General features: G+C 39.4%; 1 protein-coding gene across 1 annotated transcript in view; it reads right to left on the bottom strand.

Annotated features, from left to right (window-relative positions):
- LOC117410241 (titin-like) overlaps positions 1 to 27,014 on the bottom strand; it is a 368,958-nt gene that overhangs the window by 278,384 nt on the left and 63,560 nt on the right. Inside the window, exons 11-13 of the mRNA XM_059018553.1 lie at positions 24,027 to 24,305; positions 19,392 to 19,655; positions 11,225 to 11,518 (exon numbers count right to left, since the gene is read on the bottom strand). Of these exons, the coding sequence (XP_058874536.1) occupies positions 11,225 to 11,518; positions 19,392 to 19,655; positions 24,027 to 24,305 (837 nt within the window). The remainder of the gene's footprint in view (positions 1 to 11,224; positions 11,519 to 19,391; positions 19,656 to 24,026; positions 24,306 to 27,014) is intronic.

Here is a 27,014-nt window from a genome sequence, read left to right as displayed (position 1 = left end):
TAGTCTAGGTGGGAGAGTACCAGGGCCTGGACCAGGAGCTGGGTAGCATAGTTGGTGAGGAAGTGTGTGCCAGAGTGGAGATGTGCTGGGAATAAGAAAGGCAGGGGTCTGTATTTTCATTTTGCCTGAGTGGGCCAAATGTAAAGTTAATTGAATATTAACAAACAAAACCAAACAAGGTGCAATTGAAAAGGATAGTGCAGCCCCTAGTGGATAATAGCAATGTTCAGTATCAATACATGACAATTCAATACCCCCCCAACGTTATGCTAATGCAAGTCAAATTATGCAATATGTTCACAGATTGTATGTGACAGATTGTGTGACCATTGATGCATACACATGACACTTATCATACAGGAACAAAATAGGCATTTTCGATACAATCAGATCTCCCCTAAGTGTGTCTGCTTTAATCTGAAAAACCCCACCTGTTATTCCTGATGACATTAGTTTAAAGAGCATGAAAGGGTGAGCATCTAAATAAACTCTTTGGAGTCTATGAGCAGTTTCAGCAGGAAAACTAAGTGAATTAATAAGCAGGATTTCATTTTAAATACAGAAACTAATGAAATAGTCCCTCCAATGCTAGCATCATTCACCCTGCATGCATTGTCTACTGTGGAGCAGGGGTCGTGGCTGTAATGGATGGAGTTGTGATTCGGACTGGCATTAACCTCATTCTCATGTATTTCTTAACACAGAAATTTCAGGTGTTAAGATATTGTTTCTAATAATTAGAATTGTTTTTCTACAAGAGCGCAGTGGCGCAGCGGGCTAAGGCCTCGGCTCTTCAAAGACCTCATGTTGCAAGTTCAAACAATGGTAATTTTGTGTGTGTGTGTGATATGTGCTGTTTCAAAACATAAATAAATTGTTTTATATAAATGGTATGGATATCAAACTGCTTGCATTCCCTGGTTTATTTTGATCACATGATTGGTACATGTCCAGTTATTTAGCTTTTCTGTTTGAAAAGTCGCTACACACTATTAAAAAGTAAGAAACAGAAGAGGAAGAAGGAGAGTAACACTTTTCACTGAGTTTGATGACTTATATCTCATTGTGTATAAGACGTATTTATATATTTTTTTCACATTTTATGCAAGAAAGTTTCAAACTTTTGGTACTGATACAGATGGTAATTCTAAGTGATGAAAACAGCAAATCTCTTGGAGCTGTATAGAGAGTCTCGGCAATTTCTGACAAGTTTTTCTAACTTTTTTCCTCTTGTTTGTAAACTTTCTTATCTTCTTAATACAACACACCCCTTCCAACGGTTAGGAAACATATAATTTAATTACCATTAATATCTATAATAATGACTGTTTGCTACCTCAAACCCCCAATACTTTGAAAGTTCAAATACATGTTGAAGGTGTATCATTAATAATACAGAACAACACTAGTAGAATAAAGCAGTTTATTGACTAAAGGATAGCTTATGAATACATACATTATTCAGTAATGCACTTCAAGTTACACTGTGCAATCAAGCAATCTATTAAATAAATGAATTAAATCAAACAATCAATGAATAATCCATTTGTTTTGAGGTCTTAGAAAATACCCCAGTCAATGGTCATTTTCTGTAAACTACAGCCGCAGTTTGAACAGATATTCACAGTAGTTCTAAAACATGGCAGTCAGGCTGATCTTCAGTACAACAGTGCAATACTATTGCAGTTCCACTCCAGTGTGCTGCACACGACTGCAGAGCTCAATCTCCTCTGCTGACTGCTCCTGATCCTGATCCGAGGTTTTCCTGAGACAGATGTCAGAGACACACAAGGAGGGCTCAGAGTTTAACTGCAGCAATAACAGAAGCTTTAAAGGATGATGACACTTCTATGCTTCAGAGTAATCAAGTCCCATTGAAATCACAGAGTGCATTTCAGGGTAAGGAGCAGCTGTGTATCAACTGGCAGCAGTGTGGAGTAGTGGTTAGGGCTCTGGACTTGACCGTAGGGTCGTGGGTTCAATCCCCGGTTGGGGACACTGTTGCTGTACCCTTGAGCAAGGTACTTTACCTAGATTGCTCCAGTAAAAACCCAACTGTATAAATGGGCAATTGTATGTAAAAAATAATGTGTTAAAAAATAATGTAATTGTATGTAAAAATAATGTGATATCTTGTAACAATTGTAAGTCGCCCTGGATAAGGGCGTCTGCTAAGAAATAAATAATAATAACTGTAAAGACACTCTGTGGAGGCAGCAGCTTTGTGACATTACTGATGAAAGGGTTATTTTTTTAAATACCCTGGATTGAACTTGAATCAAAGAATAATGATTATGAATCTTTATCATCTGGAAACCAAAAAAGCCAAATTAACCCAATACAGCATTTCAGGACACAGGTCAAAGTGAAGGTGAGTTTGCAAGAGGGATTCTTAAAGAGCGAATCAGAAAGTTTCCATCTCCATTTTCAGTGCTGTAAAGGATGATGACAGGTAGAGATAGCGAGTGCTGCCCCCTGTCTGTACACACACTGGTCAATACTGTCTTACCGTGATGTACCGCCAGCAATACACAGGGAACCTGGAAAACAAATACGCAGATTGATTTCAGTTTGTTTCTTATAATTGTGTTATATGTGTTTATATAAACTTGCTAAATGTTTATTTTGGACACTGTAAATTAGCTGTGTATATTTAATCAGGAAATCATTCTTTTTTAATGAACTATCCCTAAGACTGGGGTGTGCTGTTCACACTGTAGAAATCACAGGAAGAAGCCTGCATGTGTGCTGTGACAGGCCAGGTGAAATGTGTGCACTGACTGGGAGTCTCACCTTGGATCCTGCAGTATTGAAGGAGCAGCAGAGTGAACACAATGAAATGAATCAGAGTGAAGCTCACTCTGTAGCCAATAGCAACAGCGCTGTGCCAGGACGCTGGGGGAAGGAAGGTACAGTATGAGTGTGTGCGAGTGACTTCCATACACCTTGACTGAGCTGATAGGGATTCAAGAACATTACCCTGCTCACACTCGCTCTATAGGAACAGACTTCAGCCACTCTGTCACTCCAATGGCTGTCTGCTGTAACTGCATTTTATTTGAACCATCATTTTAATCACTCATTTAACACTAATTTGGGTAAATCAGTATGTTTTCATTTTATTGTTTGTCAAAAGAGTGGAAAATTTTAAATGTGATTAAACCTAATGTAAAACTAAAACATTAGTGGGTAACATACACTACTGAATATAGTACAGAACCAGAGTCTGTACAGTGTATTTGTTTCCAATCCAATGTGTTGATATTGCTGGCAATTCTGTGATCTGTTTATTAAGGGTTCTATACTGGGAATATAATGATACCTATTATAATCTATGAGATCACTTTCAATCATCAAGTCAGTTATGAAAAGTTTCTGATCTTACTTTGCACTTCAATGTGTAGCTCCTGGCTGCTCTTCTTCACTCCCTGTGACTCCACAGCACACGCGTAGCTCCCAGTGTGGCTCTTCTCAGTGCTGGCTATGCTGTACAGTGCAGAGTCAGTGCTGTTAGTCACAGGCTCCCCGTCTCTCACAATGGTGTAGTGGAGTTCAGGGCGGGGGGTTTTGTTCACTGCTGCCTCACAGGTCAGGTTAAGAGCCTCTCCCTCCTTCACTGTGACTCCTGGAGAGGCTGTCAGAGTCACCCAGGAGAACAGCTCTGACATAAGACAACAAGGACAGTCAGAGTTTGACTGTCACAAAAATTGGATCTACAACTTTAATGGCCATACAGAGAGATTATATACTGAATGTTCATTGTGTGCTAAGAGTAATCCCACATATGAGCCCACAGTCTTACCTGTATAGAAAGAGGCACGGTGTCATAGCCACTGACTGTGCGTAAGACACACATCACCAACATGGAGCATTCTGACTACAGTGAAGCACTTCTATTCCCTGGAGAGCAGCCCCGAGATGGGACAAATGGAACACCAGGCTCAGGGGGTAGAAAGGGGGTTAATCGGGCACCTCCTTACAGAAGCCAAGGGTCACCACAGAAGACCAGGAGACAATGTTGGGGCCAGCTGGCACCAGACGACAGGGTGTCTGGGTAGGTGAGGGCAGCCCTGTCCATCTAGTCCTTGACTGGGACTGGCTGAACTCCAACATTCCCTCCGACCCACGCGGGATGGAGTTAATCAAGGAGGGAGGTGGCCGGTGGTGGCCATGTGTGTTTTGCACAAGGGAAGAGGTGTGTGGCAGGGGGGACCTGTAAATTGTGTGATGTGTTAGCTGTGTAAATGCACATTTGGCAGAGATGGGGTTAAATATATCCCTGCCACAGTGACAGGTGTGGCCATTCTCTAATTAGATAATTGAGTGCTATTTGGGGAATGGCCACATGTATATAAAGGAAGGGAAACCCCTTTGTTGGGAAGGGTTAGTTTAAGGGAAAGGCTGAGAGCAGCATGTTGTGTTTTCGGCATGGGCACCGGGACAGCACAGCTTGGGTGCAAATCTGATTTGTGTTTGTTTAAATCTTTTGTTCGTTTTTTTGTTCCTGTATTGCTAATAAAAGTGTGCATCAGCACTTAAACTTGAGCTTTTGGTCTCTGGTAACCAGCCTTGGCCGTGACACTACCCTTTCACAGACCTGAAAGCAGTTACTGTGCACGTTCTACCCCCTAATGCAATGAGTGAACTACAGCCCATGGACCAGGGGGTTATTCCTGCTTCAAATCCTGGTACAGGACATTTCTACTAAGAGAGATGAGTGCATGGACAGCAGCAACCATAATCCAGGTGGACATTCTGCAAGCCATGCAATTCACACGCAGTGCATGGGAGCAGATGTCAGAAACATGTGAACTACTTTAAACATGCTGGATGGTGTGCAGAAAATGGTGGTCAAGAGAATGAGATGCTGTCTGTTAGAGAGGAATGCGATACACTGGGAATATCATAAACAAAACTGGAGGAAATTGAATTTGAATAAAACCAAGCCTCTTCATGAGCAACTATGAGTGACGAGGACATTATTGAACCAGTGACATTGACAGTGACGGGGACAGGATGAGGACATTTCTGGTGATGAGGACATAGAAGGCACAGAACCAGTTACCCCTTCACTGGATGAGTTCAGAAAGGCAATCACAAATTCACACAGTCATTACCTGGAACTGGTTAACAAGATTGAAACAGCATGCATTGAGAAAAGCACGAAAAAGCTGAAGCAATCTACTCTGGACATTTATTACAAAAGCAGAGACATGTAATTACTGTATTCAACTTGCAAGTGTAAATATATATATATATATATATATATATATATATATATATTAATGACCATAAAGTTGCACAATATATTGTGAGGGACTGGTTAAAGAAAATGAGGAAAATGTGAAAAGACAACGTAAACCAACTGGATGGTAAACAAAGAAAATAATGTAAACTGTTTGGGATCAAAAATGAAGTCGGGTTAAACAATACATTTTGTAAATAATAACTGTGTGTTAAATAAGGGAAAGTAAAAATAGATAAGTTTGGTTTAAAATAAATACTTACTATTGTGTAGAGACAATACATGGGGGGGGGGGGGGTGGGGGGCGCTAGGACCAGGTGGAAGCTACTGGAGTCAGGGCTGGCTCCAGTTCAAATTAATTATTCATTTAATGATTTGTCAATTGTTTAACAAAGTAATTGGTTACCATTTAAAATGTCTGTGAGGGTTTGGTTCGGGAGCTGGATTATTATTATTATTATTATTATTGTTATTATTATTATTATTACTGTGAAACTGGACAACAAACTATTGGTATAAGGTATTTGGACTACGATTTGGACTGTGATTTGGTTTTGGAGACGAGGTAACAGGATTAGCCTGCCTCGCTATTAGTTAGGTAAAGCATCTGTTTAGATAGGACCCGAGATCGGGTTAGGTTTTGTTTTCTTTATTTTTCTTTTGTAAATAATAAACACTCGCTACAGCGTTTTCTCACATCCTGGTTGTCAAGTGTTTATTTTAAGAAGGAACACCTGTGGCAAAGAAGGCAATCCGTCACAATATATAGGCAAAAAATACGATACCATTATTTATAAAATAAAACTTGAAACAAATGATTCTACATTGTGATTTAGCAGTGCTTGTATTGTTTTGTCAGACTGCTTGTGGTCTTGCAGAGCTCAGCACCGGACTCTAGTCTGCACAGAACGTGCTCCTCTCTGAGAAAAACAAAGTTTCTTCAGGGGACAACTTCTGATAAAAAATAAATAAATAAATACCTGCAGTAAGATGTTCAAATGGGCAAAAAGAAACTAAACAGTACAGCCAAGAGAGGGTGAAAAGACCACAAAACAAAGGCAAGCAAAACATGAGTGAACTTTCATACCTACCAACATTTACTTTAATAACTGATATCCATCCAGAGCCTCTTTATTGCTATATCTGGTATGGCCTCCTGTGGATTTGTACAAATTCAAGACATCTTGGCAGAACACAATATCAGAAAGCTCTGCCCTTGATAGGGGCCCTGTTACTTTAGCTTACCTTAAATTAGTAATACACTAAATACAGTTGACCTGGACTCCAATATTAATGTAGCAGGGAGACATTACAGACAGAGAAGGGGTGATGTTCGAGTGAACCTACCTCTCACTGACACCCGCACCTCTGCAGAGTCACCAGAGTAAGTTGAGGAGTTCCACATCGCTCTGCACTTGTAGGACCCCTCGTCACTCTTTGAAACACGATCCACACTCAGCTCTGTGTTATTCTGGGACTGAATCTCTTCATTATCTTTAAAAAAGACAATCCTGGTAAATGTATAATTTGTGCGGACACGACACCTCAGAGTCAGAGAGTCTCCCTCAATCACAGGCTGGAGGGGAGTCTGCAGGATCACGTCTTCATCTGAAAAGACAGAAAGAGTTCAGATCAACAGGGCTGAAAGACAGGTCAGGATTGAGGAGTCTGCAGGATCACCCATTGATCTGAAAAGACAGAAAGAGTTCAGATCAGCAGGGCTGAGAGACGGGTCAGGATTGACCACTGACTGGAGGGAACTGACAGTTTTACACAAACACACCTGCATCACCTGTGACCTTATTCGTAGACATGACGTTAGTTTCCACTGTTCTGCTGATGATACTCAGGTTTACTTGTCCCTCAGACAGGGCTGTGTGTATCTGCTGCTAACATTTTGAATACCTGTCTTGCTGACATCAAGAACTGGATGTTTAATAACCTTTTAATGTTAAATTCAGACAAAACAGAAGTCATGATACTGGGACCTAATAAGAATACACATTTGGTTTGTTTTATTTGATGGACTGTACAGATTTTAGGGTAGATGTAAAAAACGTAGGTATTATATTTGATATAGACCTCTCTTTCGAAGCACTCATTAAAAATGTTACAAAAATTTTCATTTAAGAAACGTTGCAAGACTGAGAGTTATTCTCTCTAGGCAGGATGCAGAGAGATTAGTGCATGTTTTTATATCCTCTAGGGTTGATTATTACTATGGTCTTTTTATTGGGGATAGCCACAACATGATTTCTCACCTCCAACTTGTACAAAATGCTGCTGCTAGAATTTTAACTCTGGTCAAGAGGCGAGAGTATATCACCACCGTGCTGGCATCCTCGCATTGGCTCCCTGTTAGTTTTAGAATAGATTTTACGGTGTTGCTGTTAACTTATAAGGCTTTAAATGGTCTTGCTCCTCCATACCGAATAGGAGGCACTTTTTTACACAGAGAATTGTGGGAGTCTGGAACCAACTGCCCAGTAATGTTGTTGAAGCTGACACCCTGGGATCCTTCAAGAAGCTGCTTGATGAGATTCTGGGATCAATAAGCTACTAACAACCAAACCAGCAAGATGGGCTGAATGTCCTCCTCTCATCTGTAAACTTTCTTATGTTCTTATGTAACCCAATGTCCCTAATTGCCCACTCTGATTACTGGATGCTGGGTTACTGTCTGTACCTATTATTCAGAAACAAAACCTCAGGTGGTAGATCTTTTAGTTATATGGCACTTAAATTATGGAACAACTTGCCTATCACAATTAGAGAAGCCCTTTCAGTCGATGCTTTCAAATCTAGCCTAAAAAAACATTTTTATAGCTTGGCATTCTCATCTACATGAGCTGATATTCTCCTGTCTCCATACTGATCCCACTGCTGCTCTTTTCAAAACTAGATTAAAACACATTTTTATAAGTAAGCAATAAGGCACGACAGGGTGTGGGATATACTCGTGACTTATAACGCACCCGGGGAGTGTGGATATTAGAGTATATCCCACACCCTGAAGTGCCTTATTGCGCTTATAAAATGGATCAACCTACATTACAAAAAAAACCCCAAAAACGTAAAAACATGTTTTAATTAACAAAAAAGTCATTTTTCTTAAATATCCTTCCACCTCTGCCTGACCTTAGAAAAAATAGTCAATTAGAACATAAAAAAAACCAAAAATGCATTAATTAAAAAATAATTCAGATGTTGAATTGAACATTGCCATTGAAAGTGCAGTTTTGATTCGTTACACTTCTTGTAATTCTTGGTTTATTCATTACATTTTAAAGTAAAATATTACTGTCCATTTTCATCATGACACAGCACAAATGAGTCTGCCTTTAAATCACACAGACCCTTCCTCACAAGACCTGCAATAGTATCAGGTGAGAGTGCGTGTTTTTTTTTTAAATCATCCTTTGTTATCTGGGGTAGTAACAGGAGGCATCCATACCAGATTTGTGCTACAGCTTCACAGTGGCGAGAAAGACATTATTTGCATGGAATCCCCGGCCAGTGTTAAGAAACCATTTAAAACAATGCAGGGCACAGCAGAAGACATGATACCATTGTACCTGGACACATTTAAAAGGTATTACAAGAATTGTCGAGATGAATCAGATCACACAGCTGCGCAGGGGGTGGGTAGTTCATATGTAAAAAAATAATGTGATATCTTGTAACAATTGTAAGTCACCCTGGATAAGGGCGTCAGCTAATAAATAAATAAATAAATAAATAAATTAATTAATAAATAATAATAATAATAATAATAATAATAATAATAATAATAATAATAATAATAATAATAATAATAATAATAATACTGAAGAATGGACAGACCGGGAGCAGCGGCAACAAAACATCTTTAACCCCAAAGTCTCTTTTAAGAGGGACCCAAATCTTTTGTGAAAGTTTAAGAGATATTTTTAAAACTATTTATTTTCAAAATGGGATAGGGAAACGCCGTAGTTCAGGGAGAAGGAACAGAGCGATCAGAATGGCGAGTTTTGAATTTATTTGAACACTTAATACTTTTGCTTTTTTCACTGCTTTAATTAATCATTGGTGTCCGATTCAGATTCATTCAATATCTCATGTACACTTCGGTTTCCCAGAAGTTCAACATTTACATAAATCTCGTCGGTCATGTTTATTGCGATCAATTCCAATATGTCTAGTGGCGTATGGATATCTGCCAGTGATTTGCCCGTTTTTGAAGAAAAGTGCCGACCCAGGGTGATATGCTGTAATATCAACACCCCCATGTGACCTGTTTTGACCAATCAGGATAGAGTATTTAAAATACCCATTTTATAATATAGCTTATATATCTTAACTTTTTTACCCTTATATATCCTAACTTATTTATTTTTTTTTTTACATATTTTACTGTTTTGTTTTTATTCTGTTCCTTTTTTACTGCTTGTTGTTGTTTTTTGTAATATGGATTGTTTCTATATCCTTGTAAAGCGCTTTGTGGCGACCTGTCGTGAAAGGCGCTATATAAAAATAAAATGGATTGATTGATTGATTAATTAATTAATTCTAACCTTACCTGTGATTACCGATTTTTACACCTGCATCAGTGAAAGTGCTCCGTCTGTAGACGGAATTCCATCAAAATGGCCTCCATTCCTATGATTCGTGTAGAAATGCCCAAAAATATGTGGGGGGGGGGGGGAGACGGTAATGTTTCTGCACGTACTTGATGACTTGTGACCTTTTAGTATATTTTGCTCCTGTTGAACTGTAACTTGATTGAGTCCATAGACACCTAACCCACAGAGCACAGGGGAGGCAAACTATATATTTGTCACCTCGACTTTTTTTGCTCTGTGTAAACACACTATTATTCTATGTTATGGTTTTGCTTATAAATGATTTAAAATGTAAAAAAGGAAAGTCATTCATAAGACGCCATGAGTCCAACATTAAAAATAAATAAATAAATAAATAGAGACCCACAATAAAACTCACCGTACATGAACATTGGTTTGACCCACCATAGTCCGCTCTGCACTATTTACAACAGCTAACGTTCGCAGCAGTGTGACTGCAACAGAAGATGGGCAGTTTGGATGCTACAAAAAATGATTAATTAAATATAGGCTAGGTAATTGTTAGTTTAGTTTGTTTTATTCTCTATTAATTAAATTCTATTCAGACGGTTATTTATGTATTTATTTATTTTTTAAATAAGGATATTAGTTGGTTTGTGTTGCTGCAAAGCCATGAACGGGTTTAAGTTCAACAACAACTCTAAATAAAATGTTACTGCTTAAGCACGGGTAATAATTGCACAATAACACAATCCCGTTTTTACTTTAGAAATGCTTTTTCATTAAAAACTTGTTGTTCTTTGTTAAAATTAACTTTCAGCTTTCATATTGAAGCTTGTTGTGTACAACTCCTTCAAGCAAACCAAGTAGGAATTTGCCCCAGGAGTTTCAGTCAAAATGATCATTGGCCACTTTCACCCGCGCACCCGTGACTGACTAATCATCATTTATTCAATTTACGGCTACAGCCACATTCCCACATGTGTGTTCTGGCAGGGAGGAATTTAACCCCTTCCCTGCCAATGCACACACACACACACACACACACACACACACACATTACCCTGGCAGGTCTTTTCACTCTGCCACACTCCCTTATATATATATATATAGAGATCTTTCTCTCTCACCCACCCCCATAGAGCTTAGCCTGTTGTATAGATCTGTCTGTCTCTCTATCTGTCTTATCCCCCTCTGTATGGATTTTACAATGTATCTCTGTCTCTCTGTGACAGAGGTCGAATGGTGCTTGGTGTTAGATCTCCCTCTCGACCTGTGAGGGCATTGTGTAACGGGAACAGAGTACCCTTAACTAAATGGCACGACAATTTATTCTGTAGGGTAGGTGGAAGTTGGTCATTTAGGAAAGGGGCGCAGCTACGGTATGAAGAGTCTGCATTAAGCTGAGTAAACTCACCAGACACAGTTAATATTACTTTATCACTGAGCTGTGAGTAGAGTGGCTGATCTCCTCTTTGTCCTCGACAGCAGTACTGGCCCTGGTCAGATACAGCAGCTGCAGTGATTGTGTAGCTGTCACCAGTTATACTGCGGCCAGCAGTCTGGAGCATTGGAGTGACCTCACTGTCTTTGTACCAGAGATATTTCCAGCCAGCAGAACCCCCCTTAACCCCACACCTCAAAGTGAATGTGTCCCCGGTGAATATCTCTGGGAATGGAGGCTCCAGGGTGAGTGTAGTCTGGGGCAGCCCTGGAGAAATATAAAGATTATATAATTAGTGTGCACTATGAGCGATGAGGACATTATTGAACCAGTGACATTGACAGTGACGGGGACAGAATGAGGACATTTCTGGTGATGAGGACGTAGAAGGCACAGAACCAGTTACCCCTTCACTGGATGAGTTCAGAAAGGCAATCACAAATTCACACAGTCATTACCTGGAACTGGTTAACAAGATTGAAACAGCATGCATTGAGAAAAGCATGAAAAAGCTGAAGCAATCTACTCTGGACATTTATCTGGCAGAGACATGTAATTACTGTATTCAACTTGCAAGTGTAAATATATATATATATATATATACACTTTTAATATTAATGACCATAAAGTTGCACAATATATTGTGAGGGATTGGTTAAAGAAAATGAGGAAAATGTGAAGACAACGTAAACTAACTGGATGGTAAACAAAGAAAATAATGTAAAGAGTTTGGGATCAAAAATGAAGTCGGGTTAAACAATACATTTTGTAAATAATAACTGTGTGTTAAATAAGGGAAAGTAAAAATAAATAAGTTTGGTTTAAAATAAATACTTACTATTGTGTAGAGACAATACATGTGGGGGGGGGGGGGGGGGGGCGCTAGGACCAGGTGGAAGCTACTGGAGTCAGGGTTGGCTCCAGTTCAAATTAATTATTCATTTAATGATTTGTCAATTGTTTAACAAAGTAATTGGTTACCATTTAAAATGTCTGTGTTTGTGAGAGTTTGGTTGGGTAGCTGGAAAGTAACGGAATTAGTGAAAGGAGGAGGAGGAGGAGGAGGAGGAGGAGAAGAAGAAGAAGAAGAAGGAGAAGGAGGAGGAGAAGAAGAAGGAGGAGGATTATTATTATTACTACTGTGAAACTGGACAACAAACTATTGGAAAAGGTATTTGGACTACGATTTGGACTGTGATTTGGTTTTGGAGACGAGGTATCAGGATTAGCCTGCCTCGCTATTAGTTAGGTAAAGCATCTGTTTAGATAGGACCCGAGATCGGGTTAGGTTTTGTTTTCTTTATTTTTCTTTTGTTGTTGTAAATAATAAACACTCGCTACAGCGTTTTCTCACATCCTGGTTGTCAAGTGTAAAACTTGAAAAAAATGATTCTGCATTGTGATTTAGCAGTGCTTGTATTTTTTTGTCAGACTGCTTGTGGTCTTGCAGAGCTCAGCACCGGACTCTAGTCTGCACAGAACGTGCTCCTCTCTGAGAAAAACAAAGTTTCTTCAGGGGACAACTTCTGATAATAAATAAATAAATAAATACCTGCAGTAAGATGTTCAAATGGGCAAAAAGAAACTAAACAATACATCCAAGAAAGTGTGAAACGACCACAAAACAAAGGCAAGCAAAACATGAGGGAACTTCACCGTGTAACAATTTTTTTTTTTTTTTTTGTTCCTGGGTAGTAAGTGTTATTTCCTAATTGCTTATGCCTCAAAAGTATAGAAAATGGCTATTATTCCCCACAAACTTTGCTTTTGTGACCAGGACAGTGATATTTTGAAATTTACCTATTTTCCAGAACATTCCAGATAGATTCAGTGATGAGTAAACTTGGAGTAACTTCTAGAACTTTCCAGTAATATAAATAGTAGTATAAATACAGGGGCCTTAAGCCCACCAGTTCAGTTTAGTTTCAGCTGCCTAAGTGGATACATATCTGCATTTTTCTGAGATGACATCAAGAGGCTGCAAGCATCCGGCAGACGCATTTTGCTATGTCTGTGGCCAATTTATCAAGACAAGAGCGAAAAAGTACTCCGTGGAAGCATCTGCTAACATGTGTGAGGCCTACAAGGCATATTTCGGCATGCCTGTCGGGGATCAAGACAAACCCTGGGTACCTCATTTCACCTGCGAGCACTGCAAAAAAACTCTGGAAGGTAAGATGGACAATTGTTGCTCGGAATTTTATGTTATAAAAAATTTATATATATATACAGTTTTGTTTCAACCATTTGTTTTAGCCACTGTGTCACTGTTTTATTACTGTCATCTGTTTGTTTGCTTTATTATTTATATTTAAAGTGCACAAAAGCATGTTTAAACCTGCAGCTTTCTTGTCTTTGAGCCTCCTTCCTAGTAGAAACAGACTTGCCAGTGATGCTACCCTGTCACAGGGGATCAAACTGTGTGCAGTATTCTAGGTGTGGTCGTACCAGTGAATTGTATAATTGTAATATAACTTCTCTAGATTTGAACTGTTTTGGCTCTATAACCTAACATTGTATTTGCTTTTTTTTTTATAGCTTTTCTGCACTGTCTAGTTGGCTAAAGAGATTAATCCTCTACTACCCCAAGTCATTTTCATACATAACTTCCTCTGTTTCATTACTATTCATATTGTATTTGCCTTTAATGTTTTTGCACCCTATGTGCAAGATTTTGCATTTATTCACATTAAATTTCATCTGCCATGTGTCAGGCCAAGCTTGAATCTTGGAGATTGTAGAGACTGTTTACAAGCAAACTGGTAAATATAATCACCATACGGAAACAGGAAAAATAGTAGCAGAAAGAGATTGAGAGAAAGCCTTTTTGTTCCTGAAGAGAAAGCCCATTTTAGGTCCTAATTGTAATACCAATTTATCAATATTGTAATTAAAAGTAAGGTGCTCATCAATCCATATGCCTAGATATTTATAAAAGAGAACTTTACCTAGTAATTCTCCATTCAATGCAGCAGTAAGACGAAGATCACCTGTTATATGGGTTCTTTGTAGAATGATGAACTCCACACAGAGTGAACTCCCAGTCTCCATGTTGCTTGGGTCAGGAGAAAAGCCGATCTCTTTCCCAGAGATATAATCCTTTTTTGGCACCAGTTAATGCCCCTCCTCCATAAAGCCCCCCTTTCCTGGAGTATCAATGTCCAAATTTCCAAACCAAACTCAACAATGAGGGAAAACCAGAAAAAAACAAAGAGGGGGAAGGAGGGTGGGATATAGGTGTGTAGAGTTCATCATTCTACGAAGAAACCATATTACAGGTAATCTTCACCTTCGTACCTTGTATGATGAACCCCACACACCAAGTGAACTCTATCATAGGAAGTGACAAGGGGTGTTAGGTTAGATATTAGTGCCAGAAGCCACAGATCATACAAAGTGAGCAAAGGCTGGCTGAGAAGAAGACACATTTAGGTTATAATGTTACATGAAGGTTTCGGAGTAGCCACCACTCTCACTGAGTGGACTTTTACCTGGAGTCAGTTTCTTGTCCAGGTTATAACAAAACTTGATGCAGGATGTAATCCACCTAGAGATTGTCTGTTTAGAGACAGGTTTGCCTTAAACTTGAGTTAAAAGTTGCAAAAAACTCTCCTGATGGTCTTTTTTTGATCATGCTATGAATATAGAAAGTCAGTGCTCTTCGGACATCAATTAAGTGCTGTCTGGCATCTGATTTTGATTTGTGCGGTTTTGGGGGAAAAAATTCAGAAAAGTTATGATTTGATCTAGATGGAACTGTGTTACCACCTTTGGTAGAAATTGAGGATTAGGTCTGCAGACAGTCCTGTCCCTGAAGATCTGGAAATAGGGTGCATCAATGACCAGTGCTTGTAGCTCACCTATCCTTCTTGCTGATGTTACTGCCACCAAGAATGCAGGCTTAAATGTCAGGAATTTCTGGTTGCATGTTGCCATGGGTTCAAATGGTGGTGCCATGAGTCTATTCAGTACTAGACCGAGGTTCCATTGTGGAAACATATGTTTCTTTGGGGGCCTTAAGTGCTTAACCCCCCTAAAAACTCTGGACACTGCAGGGTGAGAACCTACCGGGTGATTTTCCCACCCTGGTAAAATGATAGATATTGCAGTGATATGCACCTTGATGGAGGATAGTGTAAGGCCCTTGTGGAACAGGTGGCCCAGATAAGATAGAAATGTTGGTAGACTTATTTATGCATGGTACACAGATTTTGAGTTGCACCAAAGAACAAATTTCCTCGATTTCCCTGTATAGGCTTGAAATATAGATGTTTTTTTTGAAGCCAGTAAGATGTTGACTACTTGTTCAGCTAGCACCTGATCTAGTAATTGTTGCCGTTCAGTCTCCATGCAGCTAGTCGTAGCCATGCAGGGTTGTTATGAAGCATCCTCCCTCTGTTCTGAGATAGTAGATCCCGGGTCACTGGTAAGTGCACTGGCCCCGCTTCTGTTATCTCTAGTATTTCTGAGAACCAGAACCTCTTAGCCCAGAAAGGGGCCACTAGAATGAGACTGGCCTCTTTTTACCTTTCTGAGCACAGCTGGGATTAATGGCAGGGGAGGATATGCATACATTAAGCCCGTTGACCATGGAATGGACATTCCGTCTACTGCCATGGCTGCTTCTTGTTGGACCCGGGAGCAGAACAGTGGCAGCTGGGTGTTCTCTGTTGTGGCAAATAGGTCTACCTGTGGTTGTCCTAGTTTGTGGAATATCCAGTGTAAAACCTGTGGCCGGATTTGCCATTCGTGAAGCAACCTCTCTCTGGTCAGCTGGTCTGCAAGGCTGTTGTCGAATCCGGGTAGGTAAGCTGCCTCAATTCCAGATCTTTATGGCCAGAAGGCAAGTTCCCACGACTTTGTACCTCCCTGGTGATTTATGTATTTTACTAACGTGGTGTTGTCGGTAAGAACTAGCATGTGTTCTTGCTTTAAAACTGGTGCAAAGTGTTTCAGTGCCAGGAAGATTGCTAAAAGCTCCACGTGGTTTATATGGAGATGTCTTTGTCTTGGTGACCAGGTTCCCTGGACTTGTGCTTCTGTTAGGTGTGCTCCCCACCCTAGTAGGGAGGCATCTGTATACAGGCGGAGTGTCGGAGGTCGTTGAGACAGCCCCCCTATCAGTCAAGGTGAGATTCGCCACCATCTTGCTTCTGTTGCAGCTTCCAGAGAAACCTTGATGTGGCGCGAGTCTGGAAGAGCCAGGTTCCATGAAGAAAGGAGACACTGTTGTGTGTGTCTCATCTGTAGTTTTGCATCTCTTACCAGAGAAACTGCGTCTGCCATGTGTCCGGGAAATTGTTGAAAGGAGTGTGATGTTAGCTTACACGTTGAAATGACCCGCCCTTAAGGACTGACATTGTGTTTATAGATACAAAAATGAATAGTTTGACTGTCACAACAATTAGATACATGCCTTTAACAGCCATACAGAGAGATTGTGTACTGAATATTCATTGTGTGCTAAGAGTAATCCCACATATTAGCCAGCAGCTGATAACCTCCTGAGACACGTTGCTTATTTAAGATGTGTTTGAGACCTCTGGATCACGGGTGGGATCATTCTCAGACACAATAAAGATTCAGTGCATAATCTTTCTTATACCATGAATGAGACATTTCCTGCACACTTTATATTTGTTATTTATGATACTAATTTGATTTGGAAAAAGCAACAGGCCGACAATGGAGAGAAACATTAGTTTAGTGAATGGGAGGTATTAGTTTAGTGAATGGGAGGTATTAGTTTAGTGAATGGGTGGTATTCGTTTTGTGAATGGGTGGTATTAGTTGAGTGAATGGGTGGTATTAGTTGAGTGAATGGGTGGTATTAGTTGAGTGAATGGGTGGTATTAGTTGAGTGAATGGGTGGTATTAGTTGAGTGAATGGGTGGTATTAGTTGAGTGAATGGGTGGTATTAGTTGAGTGAATGGGTGGTATTAGTTGAGTGAATGGGTGGTATTAGTTGAGTGAATGGGTGGTATTAGTTGAGTGAATGGGTGGTATTAGTTGAGTGAATGGGTGGTATTAGTTGAGTGAATGGGTGGTATTAGTTGAGTGAATGGGTGGTATTAGTTGAGTGAATGGGTGGTATTAGTTGAGTGAATGGGTGGTATTAGTTGAGTGAATGGGTGGTATTAGTTGAGTGAATGGGTGGTATTAGTTGAGTGAATGGGTGGTATTAGTTGAGTGAATGGGTGGTATTAGTTGAGTGAATGGGTGGTATTAGTTGAGTGAATGGGTGGTATTAGTTGAGTGAATGGGTGGTATTAGTTGAGTGAATGGGTGGTATTAGTTGAGTGAATGGGTGGTATTAGTTGAGTGAATGGGTGGTATTAGTTGAGTGAATGGGTGGTATTAGTTTAGTGAATGGGTGGTATTAGTTGAGTGAATGGGTGGTATTAGTTGAGTGAATGGGTGGTATTAGTTGAGTGAATGGGTGGTATTAGTTTAGTGAATGGGTGGTATTAGTTCAGTGAATGGGTGGTATTAGTTGAGTGAATGGGTGGTATTAGTTGAGTGAATGGGTGGTATTAGTTTAGTGAATGGGTGGTATTAGTTTAGTGAATGGGTGGTATTAGTTTAGTGAATGGGTGGTATTCGTTTAGTGAATGGGTGGTATTAGTTTAGTGAATGGGTGGTATTAGTTTAGTGAATGGGTGGTATTAGTTTAGTGAATGGGTGGTATTAGTTTAGTGAATGGGTGGTATTAGTTTAGTGAATGGGTGGTATTAGTTGAATGAATGGGTGGTATTAGTTTAGTGAATGGGTGGTATTAGTTTAGTGAATGGGTGGTATTAGTTTAGTGAATGGGTGGTATTCTAACCCACAGTATTCTAACTTGTATAAAAAAACACAAGCTAAGTTAGTAGAAACAACTGGGGCAACCTTGGCCCCCATCGCTTTTACAGTTGTGCCTATTTGGTTTCTTGAAACTTGGCTTGTGTTTTTGATATCTCTACTTTAAATGGCTGGGCACTTTTGATAACTTGCTGTTTTTTCACATTTCCAATGTGTTTTTGTTTCAGATTCCATAATAAAAAATAAAAACAATACAGATGCCTTTGTGCTGTTACTAACTTCTGTTTCTACTAGTTTATTCATAAGCTATTGTTTCATTTAGAGAGGTTGAAAGTGTCTCCTTATTCAGCCCTGCAGTCTGTTTAAATGTTTATGATACAGCAGATGAAAGCAGTTCTGGCGACTGTATTATTTTATGTTTTTTTTTTTTTTTATGAGATACGGAGATTTATGCAATGTCTAACGATGGAATTTCTCAATCATGGTAAACAAATGTTTTTAGCAACAGCACACAAAAATAAAGTAGCTTCCAATGTAAATGTATTTGTTTTTACTGTCTTTCTCTTTTTGTGATGTTCACTGCTTCATGCTCTACAAGGTGAGACTGGCAGAGTTGTGCTGTCACTGCACCATGTACCCAGCACCCAGAAGGAGCGGACTGCTAGGTCTGTACAGACACAGACAATGCCAGGTGGATTTTAATACTGATAAAAATGATTTAAATGCAGTATTTGAGGAGCAGCATGACTCCACTCAGAATGATTGTAAACATCATAAAAGGTAAGACAAACATGAAAAAATATAGAACATGTAATTGGAAGTTTCTCATTAACAGTTTAGAGAAAAAGGCTTGATCTTAATTACTGATATTTATCCTGTGCCTCTATATTGCTATATTTGGTATGGGCTGCTGTGGATTCTTACAGCTTCAAGACAGCTTGTCAGAACACAAGACCTTGCTATCGTATCAGAAAGCTCTGCTCTTATTTAAGCACTTTAAATTATTAAGACATGAATTAATACAGCTGGACTGGACTTCAATATTAATTTATTATTATTAATTTCTTAGCAGACACTCTTATCCAGAGCAACTTACAATTGTTACAAGATATCACATTATTTTTACATACAATTACCCATTTATACAGTTGGGTTTTTATTGGAGCAATCTAGGTAAATTACCCACTCAAGGGTACAGCAGCAGTGTCCCCCACCTGGGATTGAACCCACGACCCTCCGGTCAAGAGTCCAGAGCCTAACCACTACTCCACACTGCTGGCCGACACTACAGACAGAGACATTACAGACAGAGAAGGGGTGATGTTAGAATGAACCTACCTCTCACTGACACCCGCACCTCTGCATATCCCTCAGAGTAATGGTAGGAGCTCCACCACCGCGCTCTGCACTTGTAGGACCCCTCGTCACTCTTTGAAACACGATTCACACTCAGCTCTGTGTCAGCCTGGGACTGTAACTCTTTATTATCTTTATAAAAGACAACCTTGGTAATATGATAATTATAGCGGACACGACACCTCAGAGTCAGAGCATCTCCCTCAATCACAGGCTGGGGGGGAGTCTGCAGGATCACCCATTCATCTGAAAAGACATGAGGAGTTCAGATCAGCAGGGCTGAGAGATAGGTCAGGATTGAGGAGTCTGCAGGATCACCCATTCATCTGAAAAGACAGAAGGAGTTCAGATCAGCAGGGCTGAGAGACGGGTCAGGATTGACCACTGACTGGAGGGAACTGACAGTTTTACACAAACACACCTGCATCACCACCACTACACTCTCACCATCTCTCCCTCCTCATCCACTTTCTCTCTTTCACTCTCACTGAATAGATCTCATTGTCTTTCTCACTCTCTCTCATCCCACACTTTCTCTCTTACGCCCCTTTCTACATTTTACTGCATTTAATCCTGTACTTTACAGAGTACTGTACTGTAATCTGCCACTAGTGTTATTCAATCTGTAGTATTTTGCATTTAATCGTACCCTGATGTAACTATCACTGACACTGTTATCTGCTCCGATATTGAATCGTATTTTGTCATATACTTGTACTTACTAGAACTGAAGTCATTGTATTTTATCTTGCTCTTAATGGTATTAATACTTGTACTGTGATTCTTGAAATGTATTTTTGATTTACGAATGTAAGTCACCCTGGGTAAGGGTGTCTGCTAAGAAATAAATAATAATAATAATCTCTCTTGGTTTCTCTCTGCCCTCCTCTGTATAGATCACAGTCTTCTTTCTTTCTCTCTCTCTCTATATAGACCTGACTGTCTATTACTCTATTTTCCTCTCACTCCCCGTGGTAAGGATAGCATCACAGCAAAGGCTGGAACTGGCAAGAGAGACTCAGAGGCTAGATAGCTGCAGTAAAGCGCTAATGTGCATGTTTAATTACAAATAACACAGTTACAAACACTAAACAAAACACATTAACAAAACAAAAAGGCACAAGGGCCAGAACAAAAGTTCTACAAAACGTACAGCACAGCACAGCACAGCACAGCACCGCACAGCACAGCACAGCACAGCACAGCACAGCACAGCACCTTTACCTCTATCACCAACATTAATTCTAACACTAACACCTGTGATTACCCTTTTTATACACCTGTGACTGGAGCCTAAGTAATCATCATTTATTCAATTGACAGCTCCAGCCACTTTCCCACGTGTGTTCTGGCAGGGAATTTAACCCCTTCCCTGCCAATGCAATACCCCCCAACACCCCCCACCCACACACATTACTCTGGCAGGGCTTTCACCCTGCAACATTCCCTCACTCCCCTCTGTATGGAATTTACAATCTATCTCTATCTCTCCCCTCTCTGTTTAGACCTCTGTATTTATCTCCTGCTCACTCTCCCTCTGTACAGATCTCACTTTCTCTCTCTCTCTCTCATCCCCCTCTGTATACAGTATTGCTCTCTCTCCATTCCCCCTCTCTTTTTATCTCAGCTATACACCTTGTATTACATCATGTATATAGTGGTTTTTGGTGTAATAGCTGAGTCGTGTGTCTTTTTCTTTACACCTCACTGTTATTGCCCTTTTGATGTTTTATCTCACTTTCAGACCAAATCAATGTCTTGACTTTGTTATTGTTCGCTCTTTTACAAACCAGATTATTTCTGCCAATTACTCTTCTTTATGAAGTTCATGACTGTTGTCTCTTAAATAAAGGTTCATTGTAAATCTATTTCTCATTTCTGCGTTCACGGTAACTGCTGTTTACAATCCATTCACACATAGTGTCTCTCCCTTCTTATTATTCTCTCTCTTCCTCCTTTCATTTTTTTTCTCTTTATTCCTCTTGCACCAATGACAAATGTCTCAGAACTCACTCTCTCTCTCTTTGTGGCTCTCGCTGACTCCCTCTTCTTGTCTACCTCTCCCTGTCCCCCTCTCACATATCTAGATATATCTCACTGTTTTTACCTCTATATTTCAACTTATTTTCTTGCTCTTTCTCTCTCGTTCTCTCCCGAAAAGGGAGCTCATTGTTTTATAAATCCCAGTTAGTTAAAGATAAATGGTTTGATTTTGTTTAAGATAAATCCCAGGACCCCCTGAAGGTCAGCTGTATAGATATAGAATCCTCTGGTATTTACAATTGAAAGTTAATACAAGCAATGAATTTGCTATTAAGGTGCAGTAAGGGTTTCCCCCTGCTAGTAATGGTAGCTGGTAGCCCTCTAAATGGGTCTCTGATTCTCCGGCAGGTCAGGGGACAGACAGATCAGCATGGCAGTGCTTGCTATGCCTCTGGGGTGAAGCCACCTGGATCTTAGGATTCCTGCACATCTTCATGTCGTGTGAAGGTCTTTTCAAATCAAGCCTAAACTTACACCTCGACATTCAGTTGTGTCCATAATAAAATGTGTTCTTATTTTTTATTTTTTTACCCTATATGAAAAATATTAACAGCTTTTTCTTCCTAAATAAAGATACGCCATTTACATTGTGGATACTTAATTCTGAGTACAGCACAGCCCCAAACGAGAGAGACAGCGAGAGAGAGAGAGACAGCGAGAGAGAGAGAGAGAGAAAGAGAGAGAGAGAGAGAGAGAGAGAGAGAGAGAGAGGTCTGAGACAGTTGAAAGGTCACAGTAAAGCGTATAAAAAAAACAGGGTTTAAAAAGACATGAGCAAAAAAAATTCTTAACAACAGACTGAGGTGAATATCCTGATAAACTGCTAGTTAAAAGGAAAAAAAAATAAAAGAAAGTATTAATTTCATGAAATAGTGCAACACTAAACTCTTTCAATGCTACAAGGCTAACAAACCCCCTGGTCCAGATGACATATACCCAAGAGTGCCTAAAAAAACCAGGGAGCCTGGCAAGGATTTCACAAATCAATCAAGACAGGGGAAGTCCAGCTGACTGGCACTTTGCAATTGTAATACCAATATTTAAAAAGGGAGATATGGAGGAACCAGGAAACTACAGACCCATCAGCCTCACCTCTATAACATGTAAAATCAATCACTAGAGGGAAACTAGGAGTGTAGCAGCATCGTGGGACACAGCCAACATGGATTCACAATTGAAAATCTGCAGGCGACCCAAAGCTTGGGGGAGTGGCCAACATGCTTTCAGCTACTGCGAAAATCAAAAACGATGTAGAGCAGATACAGAAATGGGCAGAACCGTAGCAAATTAAATTGAATGTCACAGTTTAACACGGTAGTCACATACAATTAGGATCAAAATCAATCAAGGTTATGATGGGGTTGCACACTACACCAGTGGGACAGCGCTGGTCACCACATTATCAAAACTGTGGCCCGGGAGAGAATTCAACAGAGAGGACCCAGACTAGGATCACGCTGCAAATATGGATTGAAGGAACTGAATTTATTTAGCCAAGGACAAAGAAGAATCAGGGGGGGATTTGATTGAGGTTTATAAGATCTTAAAAGGCGTTGGCATAGTAACCAATACTTTAAGCGCAGTACAGAAACCAGGACCAGAGGAAAATGAAGTTGAGATAGACATGCTATATGCAGAGAGTGGAGAGGGGGTGTGTCACAAAGACGGCCGGAGTGGGTGGCGTCAGACCAGAGCCAGGAAATAAAACAACAAGAGAGAGGTGGAGTTTGGTGGAACTGAGCGAATGGTCTCGCTCAGCATTTAATAAATAAACAGAACAGCAAAATAAAAAGGTTGTAACATACAAAAACACAGGGCACGGCACTGGTAGCCAAAATAAAGAGACAAACAAAACGAACTATACAGACAAAACACGGTGAGCAGATTTAACTACTTATTACTTTTACAATTATTACCTCCGTCTCCTATCCCGTTCTCCACTCACCGAACACATGCTGCTTTTATGCAGTTGTAAAGAGACTCGATTGCTAGTCAATCATTCAATTGGAATCTCGGTACAACTGCACGTGAATTAATTAAAGTGCACTTTCCCGTGTTCACATGCTAATACTTTAAATGCATGTGATGTGATGTGCCATCCTCGTGCCTAAATACAAATATACATTTTTAAATCACTCGTGTTACACAGACCCATTTATATCCCGTGTACTGATGACTATACACCAACATTTACACACAACACGTAACATACAACACAAACTACGCACAAGGGCGTAGCCACATTGCCACAGGGTGGAATGGGTACAAGTCAATACAAGATTACAGCAGATCTAGATACACACAGCAGGTACAGTGCATTCATTTTTTTTTGATAATTTAAAATAGTTTTTCAGTATGGAATGAAGCACAAAGATGACAAGTATTTATATTATCAGAATGTGCAATTTAACTTTTTATTGATAATACACCAAGAGCAAACCTAAAAGGAAGCCATTATGTGTTAAATGCATAAGCAGAGAATTACAAAAAAAAACATGTTACCTACCTATCTAACCTACCAGAGTGCATTATTCTACAGTGTGGTTAAATATTACTTTAATGAAAATGACTTACTGGACACAGTTAAGGTGACAGCATTACTGCGCTCCTGTCCTGATGTAGACTCACACCAGTACACTCCACTGTGGTAATGCTGAGCGTTACTGATTGTGCAGCTGTCCCCATCTCTCCTCCTGTATTGATCACTGCACCCTGCCTCTTCACGTCCATCTCTGTACTGTTTAAACCCCCAGCCAGCAGAGCCCCCCACCTCACAGCTCAGGGTGACTGTCTCTCCTGTGAATATCTGTGTCCAGGCAGGATGCAGGGTCAGGACAGCCTTGGGACGAACATCTGAAAAAGAGAAGTGGACAGGATTAGGGGACACGTTCCCCTGTCATAGAGAAGGGAAAGAGTTTTTAAATTCTGAAGGAGGAGATAGCATCAAGTCTCCTCTTCAGTAGTATTTCTGGAGTGATTGCAATCTCCTTTCAGAGGCTCGCTAGCTTCACCAAATTTAAACATCAAATGAAAAGTGCAGCCTGTGCTTTCAGCTTCTGAGAGGTCCTGTTTATTAGTGAAGAGGAATTCAATGTTGTGTGACTCCATAAATAAAAAAAAACAGGAAGAAGTTACAAAACAGAATACTTGAGGATCCACTCTCAACACAAGTAAAGACAGAATTCTGAGCACAAACATTATATGTATCTGTGCTCAAATAATAATTATGTTAAAATGTATGATATAGGTATTTTTCTGATTAGTGAGTTGAGTATCTCAGCTGAACTACTCCATTACTAAGGTCTGGAGAGGTTACAGATCAAGCAAAACTTCCTGAAAGGATCAATTCTCCTTATAAAATGGAATATTCAGATGCTGCATGCTGATTGGCTGTAGAGGAATTTGAACCGTGCAGATATACAGTATAGTACAATGCACGACGGAACTTATTTTTGCCTAAGCACAGTTTAATTAATAAATTATCAATACACGACATATTAAACTTGCAATAAATACACACACTGGTGTGAGAGGTCTTTTAAAGTTTTTTTCTAAATGAGTGACATTCCTTTTGTAACATTTGATTTTTTCAGAGGCATGACAGTAGACAAGTGGCTAGAATTACAAGAAGAAAAACCTCCATTGAAAAAAAGCAAGCGACTCGAAGATCTAACAAGCCAACAACTTAATGAAATCAAAGAAAACAAAAATAAGGCAAACACACCAAAAAAACTGCTTGTCCAGCTGGTGTTTTTATTGATTGGATTAAACAAAGATAAATGGTAATCGACTTAAAAACAGTTTCTGTTGAAAATTTAAACAGTCTGGTTTGAGAATTCTATGCTTCAGTGTGTAATTCGGCTGGTTAAGAGTGCTCAGTTTCTAGCTGTGTTGACCTCCGTGCGGGTTTCAATCACTATGTAAACAGCACTGACATAAACCGCAATGTTAGCCCTAAATCAAGCATTTAAAAATGACAATAATTAATTGTCGATAATTAAAAAATATAGAAAAGGAAGCAAAGACACCGCAGTTCACTCTAAAACCCATGGGAGTAAATCACCTTGTTTCAATGATGACTCGCTTATCACTGGAAAAAATAAATGGAAAGGTTGAAGCCTCCAGTTTACAACAAATAGAACCTTGTTTGAGGCACTATATGTTCTCCAAAGTGGAAGGATACATAATAAAATTGTTCGATTTTTTGAAAAAATTGGTTTAAAAAAAAAAAAAAAGTATATTATATATAAAAGAACATAAGAACATAAGAAAGTTTACAAACAAGAGGAGGCTGTTAGTAGCTTATTGAGTTTGGTTGTTAGTAGCTTATTGATCCCAGAATCTCATCAAGCAGCTTCTTGAATGATCCCAGGTTGTCAGCTTCAACAACATTACTGGGGAGTTGGTTCCAGACCCTCACAATTCTCTGTGTAAAAAAGTGCCTCCTATTTTCTGTTCTGAATGCCCCTTTATCTAATATCCATTTGTGACCCCTGGTCCTTGTTTCTTTTTTCAGGTCAAAAATGTCCCCTGGGTCGACATTGTCTACACCTTTTAGGATTTTGAATGTTTGAATCAGATCAGTCTTCTTTGTTCTTTTAGCCTGTCTGCATACGACATGCCTTTTAAACCCGGGATAATTCTGGTTGCTCTTCTTTGCACTATTTCTAGAGCAGCAATATCCTTTTTGTAATGAGGTGACCAGAACTGAACACAATATTCAAGGTGAGGTCTTACTAATGCATTGTAACGTTTTAGCATTACTTCCCTTGATTTAATATTTATACTTTTTTATACAATAATATATATATATATATATATATATATATATATATATATATATATTAGCTCAAAGAGCCAGCTGCCCAACGTTTCGATATGTTGCACATATCTTTCTCAAGGGAGCCTGTGTTTGAATCAAAACATTGGAGGTATTTATAGGTTTCTGACGGCATGACAACTACTTGTTATTGTTTACATTCAAATCTATGATGTATTCTTACATGATGTAATGCTGTTCTATATATTGTGACATCATTTTTACTTCTATCTTTGAATCTGTATTAATTCTAATTAACATTACTTTATATAAACTTATATTTTTATTATATCTCTCTGAGGATCAGTCTAGATTTGGCCTCCCCAGCGCATCAGCATGCACAACTTTTGAACAAACTTTGTTTATTTATTTAAATGTTATATATTTATTGAAGTTAATTAGTTCATTCTTTTCTGTTGAGTCCCGCTGGCATAATCGTGTTCAGTCTATTTATCCATTTACTTTCTTTTATTCTTCTATATGTCGCATTGTCTAATTTTAGCTGCTCTAATACTACAAACTTTACATCATTTATGTCATGTCCTTGACTGGTGAAGTGCTGTACTATTGGTTCATTCATTTTTTTATTTCTAATTAATGAAAGGTGGTTTTGAATTCGTTTATATAAAGTAGTTCCAGTCTCTCCAACATATTTGATTTCATCACATTTTTCACAGGCTATTCCATAAACAACATTGCTATTTTTACAGTAGGTATTAGTTTGTAGTGGATATGTGGTGTTC

The sequence above is a fragment of the Acipenser ruthenus genome, chromosome 60, assembly GCF_902713425.1.
Source record: "Acipenser ruthenus chromosome 60, fAciRut3.2 maternal haplotype, whole genome shotgun sequence".
NCBI lineage: Eukaryota > Metazoa > Chordata > Actinopteri > Acipenseriformes > Acipenseridae > Acipenser > Acipenser ruthenus.
The sequence above is the reverse complement of the archived record's forward strand: the minus strand, read 5'-3'. Positions and strand labels throughout refer to the sequence as shown.